The 20,480-nt window shown below is 37.2% G+C and overlaps 1 protein-coding gene across 1 annotated transcript in view; it reads right to left on the reverse strand.

The window, feature by feature from the left end:
• Positions 1-19,532: 19,532 nt before the first annotated feature.
• The window catches only part of LOC147642353 (uncharacterized), a 73,239-nt gene continuing 72,291 nt past the window's right edge, over positions 19,533-20,480 (reverse strand). Inside the window, exons 8-9 of the mRNA XM_086805596.1 lie at positions 20,230-20,401; positions 19,533-20,131 (exon numbers count right to left, since the gene is read on the reverse strand). Coding sequence (XP_086661722.1) covers positions 20,026-20,131; positions 20,230-20,401 — 278 coding nt within the window. The 3' untranslated portion in view covers positions 19,533-20,025. The remainder of the gene's footprint in view (positions 20,132-20,229; positions 20,402-20,480) is intronic.

The following is a 20,480-nucleotide window of genomic DNA, read 5'->3' on the forward strand; positions in this document are numbered from 1 at the left end:
ATAGGGAGCAATTTTGACCCATCTAATTTATCCTCTTTGGAAAGAATACCAAACAAATCATTTGGAAAGTTGCTAGCCATAACTAGTCGCTTGAGAATTTGAGAAGGAAAGGTGTTAAAAGAAAGCCTAAACTAATGTTAGTAGCTATCAAGGACTCTGGAAAGCTGTTGGAAATTATCTACAATCGGATCGCTGATTGGAGTCTCCGATCGTATGATTGGAGATAAAGGACTTTGGGAGAAATTATCAATTGCACTCTGGGAGAACGATCTAAGAAGTACAATTGGACAATTGGAAAACACCAATCGGATGATTATAAGACACTGATTAGATGATTGAAAAACAATGATCATATGATTGGACATGATCGATTGGATGATTGAGTCAACAGATCAAACGATTGGAAAATAGGAATCGTACAATCGAAAAGTACAATCGGGTGATTAATTCTAACGATTGAAAAAGTATTAAAAAAGTACAATCATTGATTGGAAAAAATGAATCGAACAATTAGAAAAGTATAATCATCAATTGGAAAAGTATAATCGGGTGATTAGACTAGTCGATTGAAGAAGTCACGATTGGAAAATATGTGCAACAATTGAAGAAGCTAGCGATTGGAGAATACAATAATTGGATAAGCTAGCAATTAGTAAACCAGTGCAATCGAAGGATTGAAAAAGCCTACAATTACACCACCAATTAAGGAGATTGGACAAAACCCCAAAAAATATAATTACATGATTGTAAAAACTAGACGATTGCACTGCCCTTTATATTAGAGATCCAAATGATTGGAGAACCAAATAATTAGAAAAGCAGACAATTGGAGATTCAGACGATTGCACTGCCCTTTATATTAGAGATCCAAATGATTGGAGAACCAAATGATTAGAAAAGCAGACAATTGGAGATTCAAACGATTGCACTGCCCTTTATATTAGAGATCCAAATGATTGGAGAACCAAATGATTAGAAAAGCAGACAATTGGAGATATATACGATTGGAGATTTAGACAATTGTTAATTGTAATTGTTGAGATGATTGGAGAAGCGGATGATTTCTCACACTAATGATTCTAACGATTGCATAACCTTATCTGCATGCTGAGAGGCAGGCATTGAGTGTATACTATCATTAATGGACTTCACAATGCAACGAAATCAACAAATCGTGCTATCACCTGCATGAGATGATTGCTTCTTACTTTTAGCTTATCAACATGATGATTGTAATGCTTTGGTAATGCTTGTTACCGACCGGTTGTAATGCTTATGTAATGCTACCACCTATAACCCTGTTAGATGAAAAACTTTTAACACAGTTGTGTAATACTACCACCCATAATCGTACAACTATAAGCTGTGTGCTTGGGCTGAACCAACTACAACTTGTAGGACTCCACACAGATAGAGGAGAAGTTTGTAGTGAAAAACTAAGTGAAGCTTCCACACAAGCTATGAAACCAAAGAAACCATAGTATTGTGAGCAAAAAATGAAAGATGTGGAAAGCTTGAACAAAAAACTAAAGCTTTAAAACTAGAAAACCAAGCAATGGAGAGTTTTGGCTCTGATACCGCTATTAGCTTTAATGAAAGCAAAGCTACAAACACTCACTCACTTGATGTTCACAAATCAAAGAGAACACAAGGGGGAGAGAGAGTCTATAAGGCTAGTTCACTAGGATTAAGAGCTCAAGGTCTAATGAAGTATAATTGAATAGCAACCCTAAACTGAGGTTGCTTATATACTAGTTAACCCTAAGGTGCATGTTCACACATGGATGGTCATGAGAAAAAACCCAGTGGGACAAAAGTGCCCATGCCATAATTGCATGACCTCATAGTGTAGTACTATCAAATATCTAATAGATACAGCCCATTGTTGGTGCTAAGGAAACCAACACCATAACCTATCTAGAGCTGTTGCACCAAGTATCCCAACTCCATCCACAATTATGATTCATATGAATGTCAAGAATAACCCCCATCTATTGACTATAATGCTCCTTAAGTGCAACAAAGAGAAAGACTCCACCTCTCTATAAGTCTCCTCAGCAAAAGGACCCCAAGTCTATCCCTGAATTCATTGCAACCTCCACTTCCCACTTACAAGCCATCACCTGCACCAATAAACCCTAACACTCTCAACATTCCTCTCGCCTCGCATCAAACCATTATAGAATCCAAAACCTTGATGAGGAAGAGAGGGAGAGAGATAGAGGGTGTGTTTTGTGTGTTGGAGGAGAAGGAGAGAGAGAGAGAGAGAGAGAGAGAGAGAGAGAGAGAGAGGGAGAGAGAGAGGGAGACAGGGACTGCCAGGCGGGGTGAGGCTAGGCGGAGGGTTGGGGAGGTGGATGGAGAGGGGAGGATGGAGACAGCTCAAATTGTAGAGAGAGAACAAAGAGGGAAGTCTTGATCTCCAAGGTAGGACACACGTGGAAGAAACAAACCTACACACACATTGCATACATTAGTAATAGATTCACATACACAAGCTCTCTCACTCTCTACATCTCTCACAACACACACATACAAATCTTCTCTCCATACATAATTAAAAAGGTAAGAAGAAGGATGGAGAGAGGGGAATGAGATATACACACACACATCACACATTTAACCTAATCTCCATTTACCCTAATCTCTCCACACACACACACACACACACATAAGAAGATAAGGAGAGAGGGAGAGGCAAAACGTCATAAGAAGATGAGGAGATGGGGAGAGGCAAACCGTCCAAGGAGAGAGGGAGAGAGGGAGATCTACACACACACTTCACTAAGTCTCTCCACACACACACACACACAACAAGAGTGGGTTGAATGGAAGAAGGCAAACGCTTGAGGGAGATGGACGCATACCTTCTCTGGATGCAGTTCGACACTGCACAAAACAAAGAACAATAGGTTCTCGGCTGCTGTAAAAAACTTACGGGCGTCGGTATATCCATCGGTATATGCGTCGGTATATCCATCAGTATATCCGTCGGTATACCCGTCAGTTTAAGCGTCGGTATACGAACTTTTGAAAATTACCCGCCCGACTTTTCGCCTCCAAGTTTAGGACATACATACCGACGTTCGACATTTGCGTCGGTGTTCTAACATCGGTATGCCCTAAACCTCTAGTAGTGGGTGAGGCAAATTCTCCTAATATCTAAAATATATTTCCCTGAAACAGAAGTTCAAAATAAATTCTCCAATGTGCATTAGGAATCAATCAAAAATGATATAAGGGACCTTAGCCTAAGGGTCTAGATTTTTAAAAATTTATGGATTATGGTCCAATTAAGGTTCCCATGAGCCAATAGGATTAATCCAAGTGTTGGGATGAGATAAATCCAAAGAATAAAAGAAAATACCTACACAAATGACTAAATGCTCACATAAGGTGAAGAGTTGGCTGAGTACAAGGTTTATTAGTTAAAAATTAAGAGATATTACTTTAAAAAATGAGATATTTTAGAGAAATGATGCATTTTTGACACCTTGGTAATTAGGAGGGGGGACCTTTGAGGTAGGCGCCTCTTTCACGTCAAAATATTCTTCCATAGCTTCCACCCATTTCTCCACAGCCTCGCCCAGGTTCTCCCCTTCTCCTTTGAAGGGTCTTGGCTGAGTTCTATGAAGCGCCTTGGAATGTGATGGTCAAGCTCATCATCTTCAGAGAGAGGGTCTGGCTGACGACGGCCACGGTTTCCTCATCTCATGATTCTATCAAAAATGATATATTATTAAATTTTTATTTTGATATCATCCACGAGATCCTAAGACTTAAGGGATTCAGAAAACAATTTCTTAAACAAGATAAATGATCTTATTGGAGATTTATGACATATGTTCGGTAACAGATTTTTCTTTATTAATTCGTCCATAAACAATCACTTATACAACAGAAAATTTTTCTCCATAAAACATTTCTTTATTTATATAAAAGTTGCAATATGTACATAGAGCAGCTCGGCTCCAGAAATCAAAATCTCCTCAGGAGATGCATAAGACGGCGATACTGGGCCATAGCCATGCCCTGATACAAACGTTCTCTTACTGCCAAAGGAGCTATTATCTTCTCCTTTTAGAAATAAAGCGACTAAGGAGTCTGTAGATTTGGCATGAAAGTCTGAAATTGAGGCGTGGACATACTACCCTGCAAACCACTTATGCTGTCGTCTCTCCGCTGCGTTAGGAAAATATAAATCCTCAAAATGGCATGCGAGTCTGACTCGGCTTGTTCGAGTTGCATCGGAAGAGATGAGATACTCAAAGGCGAACGCAGTCATGTCTTGTGGGTGAGGTCGGGAGGAACACCAAATAAGTATGGAACTTCCTTCTAAAAAATATTTTCTTTGATTAAAAATTCTTTATTAATGAGACTTGCGGAATGAAAATACATTATGAAAAATGCTTTTTCTGAGTTTTTATTATCAATTTCTGATAAGAATTCATTTATCCTTATTAGCTTTGAACAAAGCTCTGATACCAGTTGTGAGGTCCCTGCCCCCTGCACGATGCCTCGCTGACGGCGGCAGAAGCGGCATTGGCCTCCCGTGCGGGGCGGGGATCCACACTCGGGGCCTCACCCGCCGCAGATGTCCGGGACGAGAGGCTAGTCCGAGCGGTCCCTCCGAGACCAGCAGGCTCAGAAGACTCCCCTCACCCGGAAGGCACGGGCGATTCCGCCATGGGAAAAATCTTCTAATGGGAAAATTACTCTAACGAGTCAAAATCTTAACTAGTTAAACTCATCTGACCAAACCTGAAGTCACATAGTCAGATCAAGAAGAGACTTGTACTTGGTCCATGGAATCACCACTTTTTTCCTCATTTATGAGGCACAGCCGTTGATCCCCTCCCACAGAACAAGGTCTTCTCAGGATTTAAACTAATTAACGTAACTAATCGTATCTAGTTGTTTCTCAGGAATCCTCCGATCTAACCTAACCTATCCAACCCACTGTATTGGTGGGATTCCTTTATAAAGATTTGGTTGTGTTTTTACCCGGGTACTGAGGAAAAGAGTTCCCAGGCCCGCTAGCCAACGATTCATGCAAAAATTAAGGTAGGCATACCATGTACACACCCAATTACCATTTATAACAAATTCGACTGGCTTTAAAACAATCCTTCAATAGAAATCATAATATTTGTGATCATCATTTTTTAAAATTTTGAGTCCATTGTATTACAATAATATCCTCTGGACTCTCCGTTGAAGACTAGCTGGCCAACCAACGAGATCCAGTATCAAAATTTGGTTCCCAAAAATCTTTCCTTTTAGTCCATCCAAAATCTTCCTCGACATACGCATGGGTGTCCTAGCAACCGCAAGCTCATGCATCGCCTGGTCAGAACCCTCTAGGATCCTCCTTAGGTGTCCTAGCACTTCACTCAGGGACCGCTTCGTCGGTCCTCCCCATCGTACTGGAAGCGCACCATTTTAACCCTACACCGAGGGCTGGTCAAGACCTCGGCAAGCTTTGCCGCGAGCGACATCCCTTGACGACTCCCCGCCAGCTTTTTCAACGAGCCTCCTCTTAGAAAATCATAAGCCAAATGCTTCCTCCAGCATTCTGGCGTAAAACAATCCTTTGAATTAAAAAAACAGAGGTTCCAATGCAAGTAAAATTCTAATTTGAGATTCGGTCAAGAAAAACTAGTTTAGTTCCAGTAGTCTATTCTTTGTGATTAGAACTGGAATTGGTCACAAAGTTTTTACTTGATTCAGATCGAGAGATGGACAAGTAGGTTTACTGTCCGTCCCTCTCGTAGTAGTCTAACCAAATTCATTCGGTTTAGTTCTACAAGGATTCCCTTCAGATAAACATCTAGTTTTGGGTAAATATCCATTTAGTGATTTTACCAATTAAAATATCCAAAGATATTGCTTCTATCACATAATTTCTCAACCTTAATTCATTGGGTAGAATTATGGTGAAAATTCATCTTTTGACACTAAAATTTAATTTAAATCCATCTTTTCTTAATTATCATAAAAATTCTTCTTTTTGACTAAATATCATACCTTTTTTTAATAAACTTGAAATTCCTCTTTTTCTCATTTTAATGAGTGTAATCCAATTATCATGGGAATTCCTCTTTTACCCATAAATTAAATCTATTTAAAATTCTTCTTAAAAATTACATAAAAATATCCATTAATTCCATTAAGCTAAAAATTTCACTTTTCTCATTTAAATATTTGAATTCCAATATGGTGAAAATTTCTCTTTCATCGTTTAAACTTATCTATGTGTAAAAAGATAAATTTAACTAAATTTTCTCTTAAAATTTAAATAAAAATCTCCATCAATTCCTTTACACTAGGAATTACACTTTCCTCATTTAAATATTTGAATTCCAATATGGTGGAAATTTCTCTTTCATTATTCAAACTTATCTATACAGAAAGATAAATTTAACTAAAATCCTTCTTTAATTTTTAAATAAAATATACATTATTTTAGCACCCCAATTTTTCTCTTACTTTATTGGAATACATGGATTTCCATTATCATGAGGATTACTCTTTTAACATAAAAATGGATTACTAACATCTATGTTTGGTCCACATTCGTAAAGGCCTCCATTATGAGGAGAAGACATTGGTGCACGTCTTTGGTGGGAACCCTGACTTAGACGCTGATGGGGTCGTTATTTGTGACCATTGATGGTTAGGAAATGGTCAGGGGTGTAAGTGTTAGCTGGGGCCCGATGGTATGGAGAATATTCCACTAAGTTCAGTACTAGTGTGCGGACGGTGGACACGTTCTTGATACATGAGTGGTGACTACATCCTTACCATGTCCGTATTGTATATGCATCTACCAGACCACCTACAACACTATATATGGACATAATTATCATCTCATTATCATGAGTTAAGGTATCCAATGCTTGTGAGTACCTACACCCTCCACACTTAGTACTTCCTCCATTTAGAGTCTATCTACATCGCCATCTAAGCTCTACTTGAGAGTGCACGGGTGAACATAGCACCATCACATTGTACCTATCTCATAATTTTTTAAATTCTCTATCTATTGCACTTTGTTTTGCTATCTATCTTTTCGTTGTGCTATATTCTTATAGTCAAATCAATCGATGGACATCGATGTGTCCAATCAAATTTGTTCGATAACAAAAACCATTGATTCACACAATGTTGACATATATGGTAGATAAGCACAATGTGGAAAATAAATGCCATATGACCAAGCTTTGACTCTCGCTCAGAATGAAGAAATGAAGATGAACGGAGGCAAGCCCAAGACTCTAACTATTTATACATAAATATAAAAAATAATTTTTTCATGATTATAAAGAGAATCATTCAATTAATCTAGGATGATTAATCCTAGAATATGGTAGGAAGTCCTCTTTTCATATTATGTATGAAAATTATTTATGTGTTAATTTTTTAAAAATTTTACCATTGCTCTACTGCTATTACTGATAATTCTCAATAATTTTAAAAACACAAAGTTTAGTAATATCATATCATATAATAACCATTAATTGGATCAATATCCAATTATGGACTTGATTCCTAATTTTTCCATGAATTAAATAGCATAAAAGCATTAAAAAGCCACTTATTTGGCCTCAAGCATAGAAATTACTTTTAGATCAGAGAATTGCTTCATGGGAGAAGCTTCATTTGAATATAGTATAGGTCATAGGAATGACCATTATTTAGGGGAGAGAGAGAAATGCTTTAAAAAACATTATAATTTAAGCATAAATGAAAATTTATGTGTTTTATCACTACAATTCATTAAAGAACTTCAATTGTATTAAAAAGCCATTCAATTTTTTAGGTGAGGGAGGCCACTAACTAAGTCCAACGTCTTCATCTTTGGTATTTTCTTTTATTCTTTGGATTTATCTTATCCTAACACTTGGATTAATCTTATTGGTCCATAGGAACCTTAATTGAACCATAATCTAAAATTTTCAGAAAATCTTGACCCTTAGGCTAAGGTCTTCTAAATCATTTTTAATTAATTCCAATTGCACCTTGAAAAAACCCTTGAATGCCAGACCCTAACCTTAACCCTTAAGGTTAGTTCTAACCCATGCTCCACTAGAGCTTGTTCCCATGCTCCCATGCTCACAAGCCTAATGTGGGTTAGCCTCCTAGTATATGCACACATAATGTGTGTATAACATACTTTTCCTCTCTCAAAACATTGCACTCTTGCAATGAAAAGAAGAAGAACTACGCTGAACAATCTCAACCGACTCCCAAGTCGAATCCCCTATTTCCCAATCTTTCCACCTAATTTTAACCTCAGGGATTCGTCAACTAACAAAGTTTCCTTTCCCTGAATTCAAGTACCTTATCAGGTTCATGTGGAAACATAGGATAATTCTTCAACTTCAACGAGTTCTTGAGGAGTAACTGTGTTATCCTCACCTCCCAGATTCCCTTTCAATCTATTGATATGAAAGACTGGATGAACTCTAACATGTGGAGGTAGTTTAAGTTCATACACAACTGTGCCAATCCGATGTATAAATCAAAATAGACCACAATATCTAGGAGATAAATTCGAGCATTTTCCTATTGACAAAGTCTGAGAAACTTTAGGAACATGAAAATAAACCAACGCTCCTGGTTCAAAAGACCAAATTGAGCGTCCTCTATCAGCATAGAACCGTGCCATATCCTGAGCACTCTTGATAGAATCCCGAGCTTCAATCAACATTTTTTGCATATCACGCAAGAAATCCCTCGATGCATCAAGCTCGATGTCCTTAAGGATCGACATCAATAGGTACCCTGGGTTGATACCCATACATAAGCATGAATGGACTAAAACCAGTAGCCGTATGTTTAAAACTGTTATAGGCAAATTCCATCATTGGAAGATATTTTTTTCAATTTGATGATTTTCTAGAGACGTATGCACGAAGCATATACTCTACAATCTGATTCATACGCTCTGTTTGCCCATCAGACTGCGGATGATCAGAGCAATTCACATTCAAAGTAACTTCCTCGTTGTAAACCATTCAAAATAAAGTAAGAAAACATGGCATTATAACAGTAGAAACCAGGGATTCATCGGTACCCCGACATACCCACATCTGCATATGGAATAATCGGCATCCCAAGTTACCCATATCAACATAGAGAGTCATCAGCATTTCGATGAGTCACATATGTTCATCCGTAAAACCATCAAGTTAACTATATAAATCACCCTAAGTACGGAACTAGAAAAAGAAATGCCAACAAAGAAAAAATCCAAATTTCCTTAATCCAAACATAACAAGATAAACTCGTTGAACTCTAAAGAAAAAGATTTCAACAAGTGAATATGCCAACGAGATTACCCTCATCAAAACATGCAGGCTATAGATAAAAGAAGTTTATCTAGAGAATGCCCACATTATAACTTTCACTAAATTTAGAAAATGAGATTGTCTTTGAATATTGAGGTCACCATACTAAGTGATGTAAGCAAAGCAACAATCTTGAGCCCAAATTATCTTATAAGATAATATATGTGAGGGATCACTAGCATCCCATACCACCACGATACCACCCATATATACCTTAACAATTTGAAACTCCCTAATATGTCGTCTAGGAAATATGAATAAAATCATGTATAAAAGGAATAAAATGGCCTTATCTAGACTTTCACATACTAAAACCTATCTCTATATACCTGAGACTACCTCAAGGAATAACTCTTTCCAAGTACATCATTTAGAAAAGAAATTGAATTATTGGCGCCTTTCTAATGATAACTACCCAATAAACATGAATTATTGGCGCCTTTCTAATGATAACTACCCAATGATAACTATCTAATAAAATCATGTATAAAAGGAATAAAATGGCCTTATCTAGACTTTCACATACTAAAACCTGTCTCTATATACCTGAGACTACATCAAGGAATAACTCTTTCCAAGTACATCATTTAGAAAAGAATTTGAATTATTGGCGCCTTTCATATACTAAAACCTGTCTCTATATACCTGAGACTATATCAAGGAATAACTCTTTCCAAGTACATCATTTAGAAAAGAAATTGAATTATTGGCACCTTTCTAATGATAACAATAAAGTTAGGGTAAAAAAAACTCACCTAGCTAAATAAGCAACTAGGTATCCGAGTTGAAATAAAACTCACCTAGCTAAATAAGCAACTAGGTATCCGAGTTGAAATAATTCAATAAAGAAATTGAATTATTGGCGCCTTTCTAATGATAACAATAAAGTTAGGGTAAAAAAAACTCACCTAGCTAAATAAACAACTAGGTATCCGAGTTGAAATATGTACAAGAGTACAAGAAACATAGTCCAAAATTACGTGCAAAAAACGAAGGCAAATGCTACCTTCAAAGCACATGATATTATCCAAAAGACCAATAGATCCTTATGAAACCATGGATAAAAGCATAAAAGCTCCTCGAATCCATAAAAACCATAGTTGATCATAAAAATCAATGCATACCATCTAATGAACATTACTCATGCAAAAGAAGCATTAAAATTGGTAGCCAACTCATCAATCATCCAAAGTATATGAACGTAGTGTCGTTCAAACAAAACTCCAAAGTAAGCAAGTGAAACACATGTGTGTAGTACTCATTAAAAATCCCCAGATACAAGTGATCTAGACAAAACCTGATGAGTCCATATAAAACTTAGAAAAGTTCCAATAAAATCCACCAAAACAAACAGATCAACTAACCCATGATAGAATTTGTCTTAGGCTTAAGAAATTAAGCACAGACCACACTTAAATAAGTACAAAATAAATTATCATGAAAAGTGTCATAGGTGAAACACACTTTGAACGCAAATTATAGCCATCAAAAGAAACTAAGAAACATGTCCAAAAAGAATGGCTAAACAATGGTTTAAAAATCATGAAAACATCGTTTAGAATATATCCAAACAGAAATATATACTAATATGAGATATAATCGTATTAATACTATGTGAATAACCTGCATCTATCTAATGCCAGCACGAGAAAACGTATTTAGATATTAAATAACCCTCAAAAATATTAAATTCTCGAGAAAAAGAATTATCATGATTTTTTCTAATTTTATAGGGCCTCAAAATACTATAATTTTGAATTGCACCAAACCTATTTTATGGCATTCCAAATCTATATTTTTTCAGAAAATTTTTAACAAATAAATTTGCTAAAAGATCATTGATATTTTAAAAATACCAATTTTCAGGGTTTCTAAAAATAATTTCTAAAAAACTCCTAATTTTTCTTGAGAATCCCATCGTTCACGAAATTTTTAATTTTGCTCGACAATTCTCAAATCCAATGAAATTTTTTAATTTTAATGGATTTTTTAATTTTCTAGATCAAAAAAATGTTTTGAAGGAATTTGAATGGTTACGGACACCCGAATGGACACACCACATGCCAAACACCAACCCCACATTTTTCAAAAATTTAAAATAACCTTTGTCTAATTTTTTACTGATTTTTAAGAATTTTTTAAAAATTTTACATTACCCCGAACACATTTAGAATACGAATGGTCAAAAAATTTCGGAATTCCAATGGTTTTCTTGGAATACAGAAAGCCAAAAAATTCAAGAAAATGAAAAGACAAAAAAAATCGAAATATGAAAGATCAAAAGTTTCCAGAATACGAAAGGTCAAAAGTTTTTCCAGAATTCAAAAAGCCAAAAGGTTTCGGGAAAGCGGAAAGCCAAAGGTTTTCCGGAAGATGAAAAGCCAAAAGGCACCAAGAAAAAATTTTCATAAATTTTTTGAGATTTTTTTTCCTCAAATTTTAATTTTTCTCTAATTTTTAGGCTTTTTCCAAGCTTTTTTTTTAACAATCTCAAAAGCTCTTTTTTTTAAATAAAAAAACTTATTTTTTAAAAATAAATAAATAATAATAATAAGCTTAGTTAAGCTTATGGTTTTGATTTTTTAGGGAGAGGAGGCGGCTGCTGTGCAACCCCTCCCCTCCCTCCCACCTGTGCGTAGAAAAAGTGGAGAGGAGAGAACCTCTCCTCTCCATCTCCACTCCTTCTCTCCTCTCCATCTTCTCCACTCAATTCTCCCTCCTTCTCTCTCTGTTAACAGAGACCTTAACTTTAATCTTTTGATTAAGGTTTTTAATCAAATCCTTAATCATAATTAATATTAATTATGATGAATTCACACGCGCAAGAGGAAAATAAACGAGAAAAATCAGATTTGAGAGGCACATAGAGTCCTACACACACAAGAGAGCATTTCATGCATCAACATGCTGTCCCCTACTACATTTCAACAAAAAATCGACAAAAATTTGATCGCATACCCGCGAAAAAACCCATAAAAAATTTATAAAAAATATATTTTTAATCATAAAAATGCTCTAAAAATTTAGAAAAATTTTCTAAAAATTTAGGGAATCCATTCTACCAAAAATATCCACAATAAACTATGTGGTATTTTCGTAAAAATCTCTATTAATGCTTATTTTAAACCACAAAAAATAAGAAAAAATAGCAATAAACTCACGAAATTCTCTCACAAACGTCAATTCATCCATTGAATAGTAGTAACACGCATTCCAATAGCCATATCAACGATCCACATGCAAATCATCAACACAAATCAACAAAATAATATTTTTTATCTAGTAAATATTAAAATTTACTTCAAAAAATATCAAAATTTATAATTTAAAAAAAGAATTAACTAGAGATTGCTCTGATACACTTGTTAAAACCCTAAGATCTCTCTAGATAATTGTTATGCATAAACATGCATTAACTAGAGATTGCTCTGATACACTTGTTAAAATCCTAAGATCTCTCTAGATAATTATTATGCATAAACATGCATTAATCAAGCATAAACTCATCCACCCGACCACCCCCGAGCCCAAGGGATGCACACATGAAATATAATGAAATACATCATACCTCTACCTTGATGTCCCATACCATCAAGAGGTATAACTCCAATCCAATAGCATGTAGCTATAGTGTGAAATGGTAGGAGGTAAGTAGATATAGACCTCTATACAAGAGACCATAGCCTAAGCCTCCAAGCCCCTAAGCCTCCCTTGAGTGTGCCCCATGTCCCTATTATATAGAAAGGCCCTCAAGTGACTCTTGACTCTCCATTTCCCATGTGTGACCCTTGGATGCCTGACCCTAACCTTAACCCTTAAGGTTAGTTCTAACCCATGCTCCACTAGAGCTTGTTCCCATGCTCCCATGCTCACAAGCCTAATGTGGGTTAGCCTCCTAGTATATGCACACATAATATGCATATAACACCTAAGGAAGCAATGACAACTCAAACCTCGACATCAAAGTTCTTGAAGCCTAAAACTTCTCCAAAAACATTTGATAAACCTCACAAAGGAAATGAAAGGTATTGACACCAAGGTTGATGAATCACAACAAGCTAATAAAGATGATTTTTTTTTAAAAGAAGTGTTACAAGTGCAACGAGATTGGACATATTGCATCAAATTCTCCACGGAATTCAAAAAAAAGTTTATTTCACTTATGATCGACGATAAAGAATACCCCTATTGCAAGACGAGTATTCCGACTCCTAAAATAACATATTCATTTCATTTGATTATTTTCACCATAAATTTTATTTAAGACTTTTTGTAAATTTCAAAAAGGAGAGTTTTTATGCACAAAAGTAGAACTTCTTGAAAGAGCTGGCCCTTCCATCTTGAACTATGCTTTATGAATTTTTCACTATGTATTAGTCTTGTGTTATGGGACACAAAGATTAATCCTATGTGAAGGATTCTGATGCATTCTTATCTCTCTATTTATGTGGGATAATTTCTGGTTGTATGAGACACTAGAATTTTTACACATAGAATTCCTTGATAGAATGTCTTTTTGTCCTAATTCGAGAAGATACCAGAATTTATATATTCTAAGACAATGATCTCCTTTGCTTATCCAGGGGCAAGAGAGATGTTACATAATGTCCACCCTTTTGCTGAAAGGGAACGCCCGGATGCTAGTGTGCCATCCTAGTAAATTGGTATTGTGGGTGACCCTGTATTAAATACTAGTTACCTAGTGTTATTGGTATAGCTTGAGACCATGCTTGACGGGTGTATGTTATTGAGGTGTAACAAGTGTCGTTCTGACGACTGTATATGGTAAAAGTGAAACAAGCAGAGTACGGTAGACAATTGCGCGCATAGTCGCGAAGCGTAACAAGTGGTTTATGTAATTTGTGTGCCATGTTAATTAAAGTGTAACAAGTGGTAATACACACCATGCTAAATGATGTGTATAATGATACTCTCATCGTAGTGAAACAAGTGGTGAGTGTATGTTGTGTTTGTGCCTTTCAACGTTTCATATTGGGATTAATTATGGATACAGCAAGTAATTGAAACAACTAATGTATTTATGTTTGTGAGATAGGTGATTGAGCAATGTGTGTGTCGCACATGGCGGTTCTTATCTATATCATCTTGGATTATTATTATTTTGTATTTATTTTTTTGACCATGTGCCAACAGATTGTGCATATTATTTAGACACGCTTGTACGTGGCATTGCTATATTACTAGCACATATGTTAGAAGAGTTTTGGTTATTTAAACTTAGTGTGTGAACAAGCTCTAGTGCTTGAGCTATTTTTGTAAAAGTGGAAAAACAAGCCCAAATTTGTACACACAACTATTATTAGCTCTTTAGGCAATATATTGGATACAATTCTCAAAATACTCATGTCATGAAAGTAGGAGCTACACGCATGAGAGGTGGAGATTGCATCCAATAGTGTGTTGATGGTGATATTATTCTATCTCATGTTCTATGCTATGATTTAATCTTATTAATTTGATTCAAGTCTATGGTTTATTCCTTGACATATATGTGAGTTTGATTAATTTCTTCAAGAAGTACATGAGGTCCCGTGTAATAGCTTGGAATCTCCATCAAAAGCATGACCAAGTATAGGGCCAACCGCATCTTTCACATACATATTCCGATACAAAGTGACTTCTTTCCATTGCTCCTTAACGAACATGGAATCAAATCTATTACAAGTTAGTTGTATCATAAGAACTAACTTTGATTAGAATTCAACAAGAGGGTCTACAATCAATACTCTTGCACAGTTGGCAATCACATTGTTCTGGAATGCATCCACAATTCTATGATACCCATTCATGCCATCGCCAAACAAGCACTGTGAAATTTGAAATGCATGTGTGATCTATCTTCTTCCCACAAAAACCAACAAGTTAGTCATCTCTTGATATCCACCTCACCATCCTCTTTACCATAATCCCATCTTCAACAACAATGGCAAGCACATTTCCCATGCAAAGTCCATTTTTTAACATATGATGCTTTTAAATTTCTGCCACATGCTTCTCTTAAGCCAATCCTTTATTTTAAAGCCTCTCGGGGCTCTAGTTCAAGTAGTTAAAACCTTGTTGAATAAAAGGTCCCTACTTTGAAGCCTTGATAGTCTAGCTTAGGTTTTAGAAATGCTAATACATTGGATCCCATCAATACTTTGGAGTTAAGGGTGCTAGGACCAGAATAGTACTGGATGGGTGAGACCTCTCAGGAAGGCTTGGTGTTGTACTCTTTTTGGGCTCTTAAATTTAAGTTCGGTAGAGGAAATTAATAGGGAGCTTACCCCTAATGTATACGCTTAAGTGCCTCCTTCCAAAAACCCTCCTCCCTTACACTCATGTGATACCATACAACATCCATTGTGAACCCCCCTTTGGGTATGGATGGACCCGTTAACCCATTTAACTCCTAGTCTATTAGCAAGAGCTCTAATGTCAAGTAGACTCAATCCTCCTCTCTTATTTGGAGGCAACAAATTTTCCATTTGATCTTCCACTTTTCTGTTCCAATTGTTTTTGCTCCATAGAACATCCTTGAGGCATCCCTGAGAATACTCTCCAATTTCACAATGTGAGACTTAAGGGGCCTCCAACCATTGAGAAAATAAACTATACTAGCATTGAGAGTTTTATTTAAGAGGATGGCCTTCCCTTACAAACTCAAAAATGAGATGAACCATTTGTTACAGTTTGGAGCACCCAATCCCATCTAGCCTTGAGAGATACTCTCACGCACAATGGAATGCCAAGAATCATAATAACTTGTTGTTCAACCTATCTTTGGGCAAAGGGTTTCAATTTGACAATTAATGGACATAAGGAATGTCTTGGTGGTTTTAATAACAAATCTCGAGACAATGCAAAACTATGCTATTAACTTCCAAGCTTTTCTGAATTTATGAACATTAGATCCTAGTGAGAGTGGTGTCATTATCAATTGTTTCAAAAATTGTGATTCTCATTTGGTATTCTAAAAAGAGATAGGGCATCCCTATGTAAAACTTCTCTGGAGAGTAATGAGAGGAGATGGACTCCACCTTCATGAGGAGCTCCGCCAAAATAATAAAGGAAGGAGCAACACCTGACACCTTAATCATTTCCAAAGTACCCATCAAAGGCCTTGTCATGGTCCACCTTAAAAAATATGCTTGCTTGCTTTGATTGTTTAACCCATTCTTGACCTTCCCACAAGGTGATGGGAGTCTAAAATGAATCTACCCTTTATGAACCCTTTTTTTCCTCCTTCCTAATGAGATCTTTCATCCAATATCTTAACCTTAAAGCCATGCCCTTAGCTAAAATTTGGTAGGGAACATTCAGAATGCTGATAGGTCTCCAGTTACTTGGGGGTACCTTATCACCTACTTTACCTAACAGTTTAATCACTCTCTTCTTGCACCCATCATGGAGTAAATGTTGCTTAATGCTAAATTAAATTGCCTCCCAATAATCATGCTTAACGATATTCCATGCCCATTTATATCACTATGTAGTGAAGCCATCAGGATATAGGGATTTATCATCTTCCATTTCCAAAAGAGCATTTGTAAGTTCATGATGAGAAGAGGAGCTTCCAAGACCACTGTGGGAATGATCCGTTTATATATGTTCCATAGTTGAGCTTGTTTCCATCAAATCATAATGCAAAATGGAGGGTGCTCCGAGCCAGCAGCTATTCTCCTCAGATTCACTAGGGGCATAAATATTGAGGATCCTCCATCAAACATCCCTACATTTGATACGGACCTAGTACCATGTATGTGTGTCTTCTTGCTTCCACTGGACTATTTCCCATTTAGGGTGGGCACCCACCATTATACCTCCTTTCCCATCAAAGTCTCCATTGCCAAAGCATTTGTACATGCCATGGATCGAAGTCTCTCCTGTAATCTATCTCATGATACCTTAACATTTTATAAACAAATACAAACAAACACGCCAAATTGATCCTATATAACCAGTTTCTTATCATCGACAGCTTCTTTCTCTTCTAAGCTATGGGTGTCCCAATCTGAGGGTCATAAACCACCTTCCCCTTCCTCACAAAGAGGAATGAATTTCTCATCCTCTTCAGTTTTCAATAATTATTTTTCCTTGAGAATGAAAGGTGTGTCATTGACTTCTAGGATCTCTCTATTGATCCTTGCTTCTATCAGTTCTAAATCCACATCCCCGTGGACCCTCGTAATGCCAAAATCCTTACTACATTGAGTAGGGGAGGGCCTTGGCTTCCTAAAGGTCTAGAAGTCCACAAGGGGAATCTTTGGCCGTATGCTCTAATAAGGCCCCACAATTAAAACACAACTCACCTATGTCCTTGTACAAATCTTAGCTATTATGCTCACCTGAGCCAATGCTAATCTCTACATGTGTGATTCTTTCCACTTGGAGGTTTGCTAGAACACAAGCATTGCAGACGAGGTTTGACTTGAACGTGACTAGTTCATTATCTTCTTCTCCTTCCTTCCTAAGGAGAGGGCCTAATGCCAGGAAAACCTCTTCTTCTACCATATCTCAGAGTTCCACTGGGAGGTTAAGGCACTTCAACCCAACATAGTGTTTCCTTCAATCTTGCTTGGTGAACAAGAGTTTGGTTGCCACAAGAACACCACCATCGGGCTACCGTTGCCAAAAAGAGCTTCTCTACATCTCAAGGTCTCATTCACTGAGATGCTCTCCCAATGCTCCATTATCTAGAACATCAAGTCGGAGGAATCACGACTTCCGCTATTACAATAGACTAGCATGCTCTTGGTGTTGTATCGATTCTTCACATGTTACGTACCTAATGCTAGTTCTCGAGATTACTGGCCTAATCTGACAAGGTTAGGGGTGCCCTAGGATTAAGGAAAGCAAGCTGATACAAGTAACTAAGGCTCAAGGTTAATAATACCAAGTATACTCGCTATTTATGACCGGACAATCATTTATAGCAACAATACCCACTATATAAGTGAGACTTGGGTTATTATTGTTCACAGAGAGTTATTCACTCTGTGGTCTGAGATGGACCAAGATTACCATTGGGAACATGATTGGATTTGACAAATCACAGACAGTCATGCCGAAGGCCTCAGCAAGAAGGCATTGGTGGTATACCAATGCTAACTGGCATAGTTCGTGGAATTGGAGCCTTGCCCTGCGGCTCAAGGGTGGTTCCAAATAAAATCTCTGCTTGGGAGGTGAGCTAGCAACCCTTCTATTTGGTACTAATCTATTTGTTTGTGTTGAACGATATCCAGTTGGTATTGTTTAACCATGAGCCTTGGTGGCCTATACCCTTATCCTAGGGCTCCCCTAACCTTGCCGAATTGGACCACTAATCCCAAGGATTAGCATAAGGTGCGTAACATCAAACAAGACCACCTAAGCTCCAACACAAAGAGCTTTTTCCTACTAGGGATAGGAAGTAGTAGTTTACCTTCAAAAATATCCTCTTGCATAGTTAGATCCACCAGGGTAAGTGGAGGTTTTCTTTTGGGACTATTTACCAACTGACTGGTCACAAGTGTCTTGCCACTTGTAGTGCCCACCTCTCTTTGTGTACCCACCAATCCTAGAAGAGTGTTTTCCCTACCTTTGTCGTCGCCGATAATGCTAACGTAGCTTATAGCAATCTTTATTTTGCAATCATCAGACCAAGTGTCACCGGCAACACAAGTACAATCCCCCCCCCAACCCAATACCTGGCAATGCAATGTTCTTCGATAGGTCCACTCAAGAACTCCTCCACTTATCTCAATTCTCTTTAACCATCTACCGTTGATTATTGCATTTCCCTTTATTGATTTTCTCCAAGTTCTTGATTGCAAAAGATCAAAAAAGGAGAGTGAATACCTTCTTTAAACTTTATCAAAGAGCCTATAACCAACCCTGAATAGACTAGGACAACAAGATCTAGGCATGAGGCATAGCTAAAGATCTACTCCTCGACTCTTGGATGTAAACCAAAACCCACCAAAGCCCTCTAGAGATAGTGGGATTCAACTCTAAAGAGAGGTCCACTCCTTGGCTGTTAGATTTTAGTTTAAAGACTTTGGGAGACTAAAATAGTACAATCCATGTCTAAAGAGAGCTCCACTACTAGAAAGGTTCTTCACAAGGGTCTCATGCAACTATTTCTTATCCATAAAAGGATTAAAGCAAAATCAAACAACCTTTGACTCGATCAAAAGATTGCTTTGAAAGACTATATATTACTCCACTATTATCATTCCCTTGGTACACTTGGTAATTGAAACCAACCAAAAGATGATAGCTCATTTGTTTTCTTGATTGTAACGCGAGCTCGTATCCAAAAACACATAGTAACACCTTGGTATATACGCCAGCAGACGTAAACCAATTCAAGCCCTATGTTGCTTCGGGCAGAGGCTAGAACTGGATGAACATAATGATCAAACGATAATTCGGGACCTTTTTCAGCATTTGGCAGAAAAAACTCTTAAATTGTCTTCTGACAACAAATGACCTACTTGGCCAGTTTAGCCTCCTCTCAATTTGTTAAGTAATGGTGGTGTAGGCTGTGCTCCATATTTGACTGCTTCTAAATAGATCGTTTTCTCAGCCCCCATGTAACTAAGAGTGTAGGATTTCTCCGCACAACATCTGTCACAAATAGAACCCAGAGCTCCAGGAAAAACTCAAAAACTTGGCCTTAGCTTAGGTCTTACTGATAACCACCTTGCTGCTGCTCATAGATTTGCATGTACGCCTCTGACAGTGCCACCATTTGAGGTAAGGTCTCCGCCACATGCAGATCCTGCATTTCATACCTAACCATACCAAGAAAGAGACAAGCCCGATTAGAGCCTCGGAGTTTGTTCCGTTCTTCACAAGCAATTTCTATCACAGCAAGACAGCATAAACTGACCATATCTCTTCAGACTTTCGCTGTACAAAAACCCTGTAAGAGCCTTCCCCAGGTTTTCCATCATGGACTATGTTTGCAATTAGATCATACTTGGAACGCAACTTTTCAATCTTTTTAGGGACCGGCAGTGGGATGTAATCCTTCAACTCCAGATTCTTTACAGGAAAATTTACTGGTGAGAACAAAGCAACCAACACAAGAAACCCAAAGTAAGAGCAATTATAATACAGCAATTCCACCATCACCACAGC

This window comes from Cibotium barometz, chromosome 1, assembly GCF_041138505.1.
Source record: "Cibotium barometz isolate CiBa-2024 chromosome 1, ASM4113850v1, whole genome shotgun sequence".
In the NCBI taxonomy this organism is placed as follows: Eukaryota; Viridiplantae; Streptophyta; class Polypodiopsida; order Cyatheales; family Cibotiaceae; genus Cibotium; species Cibotium barometz.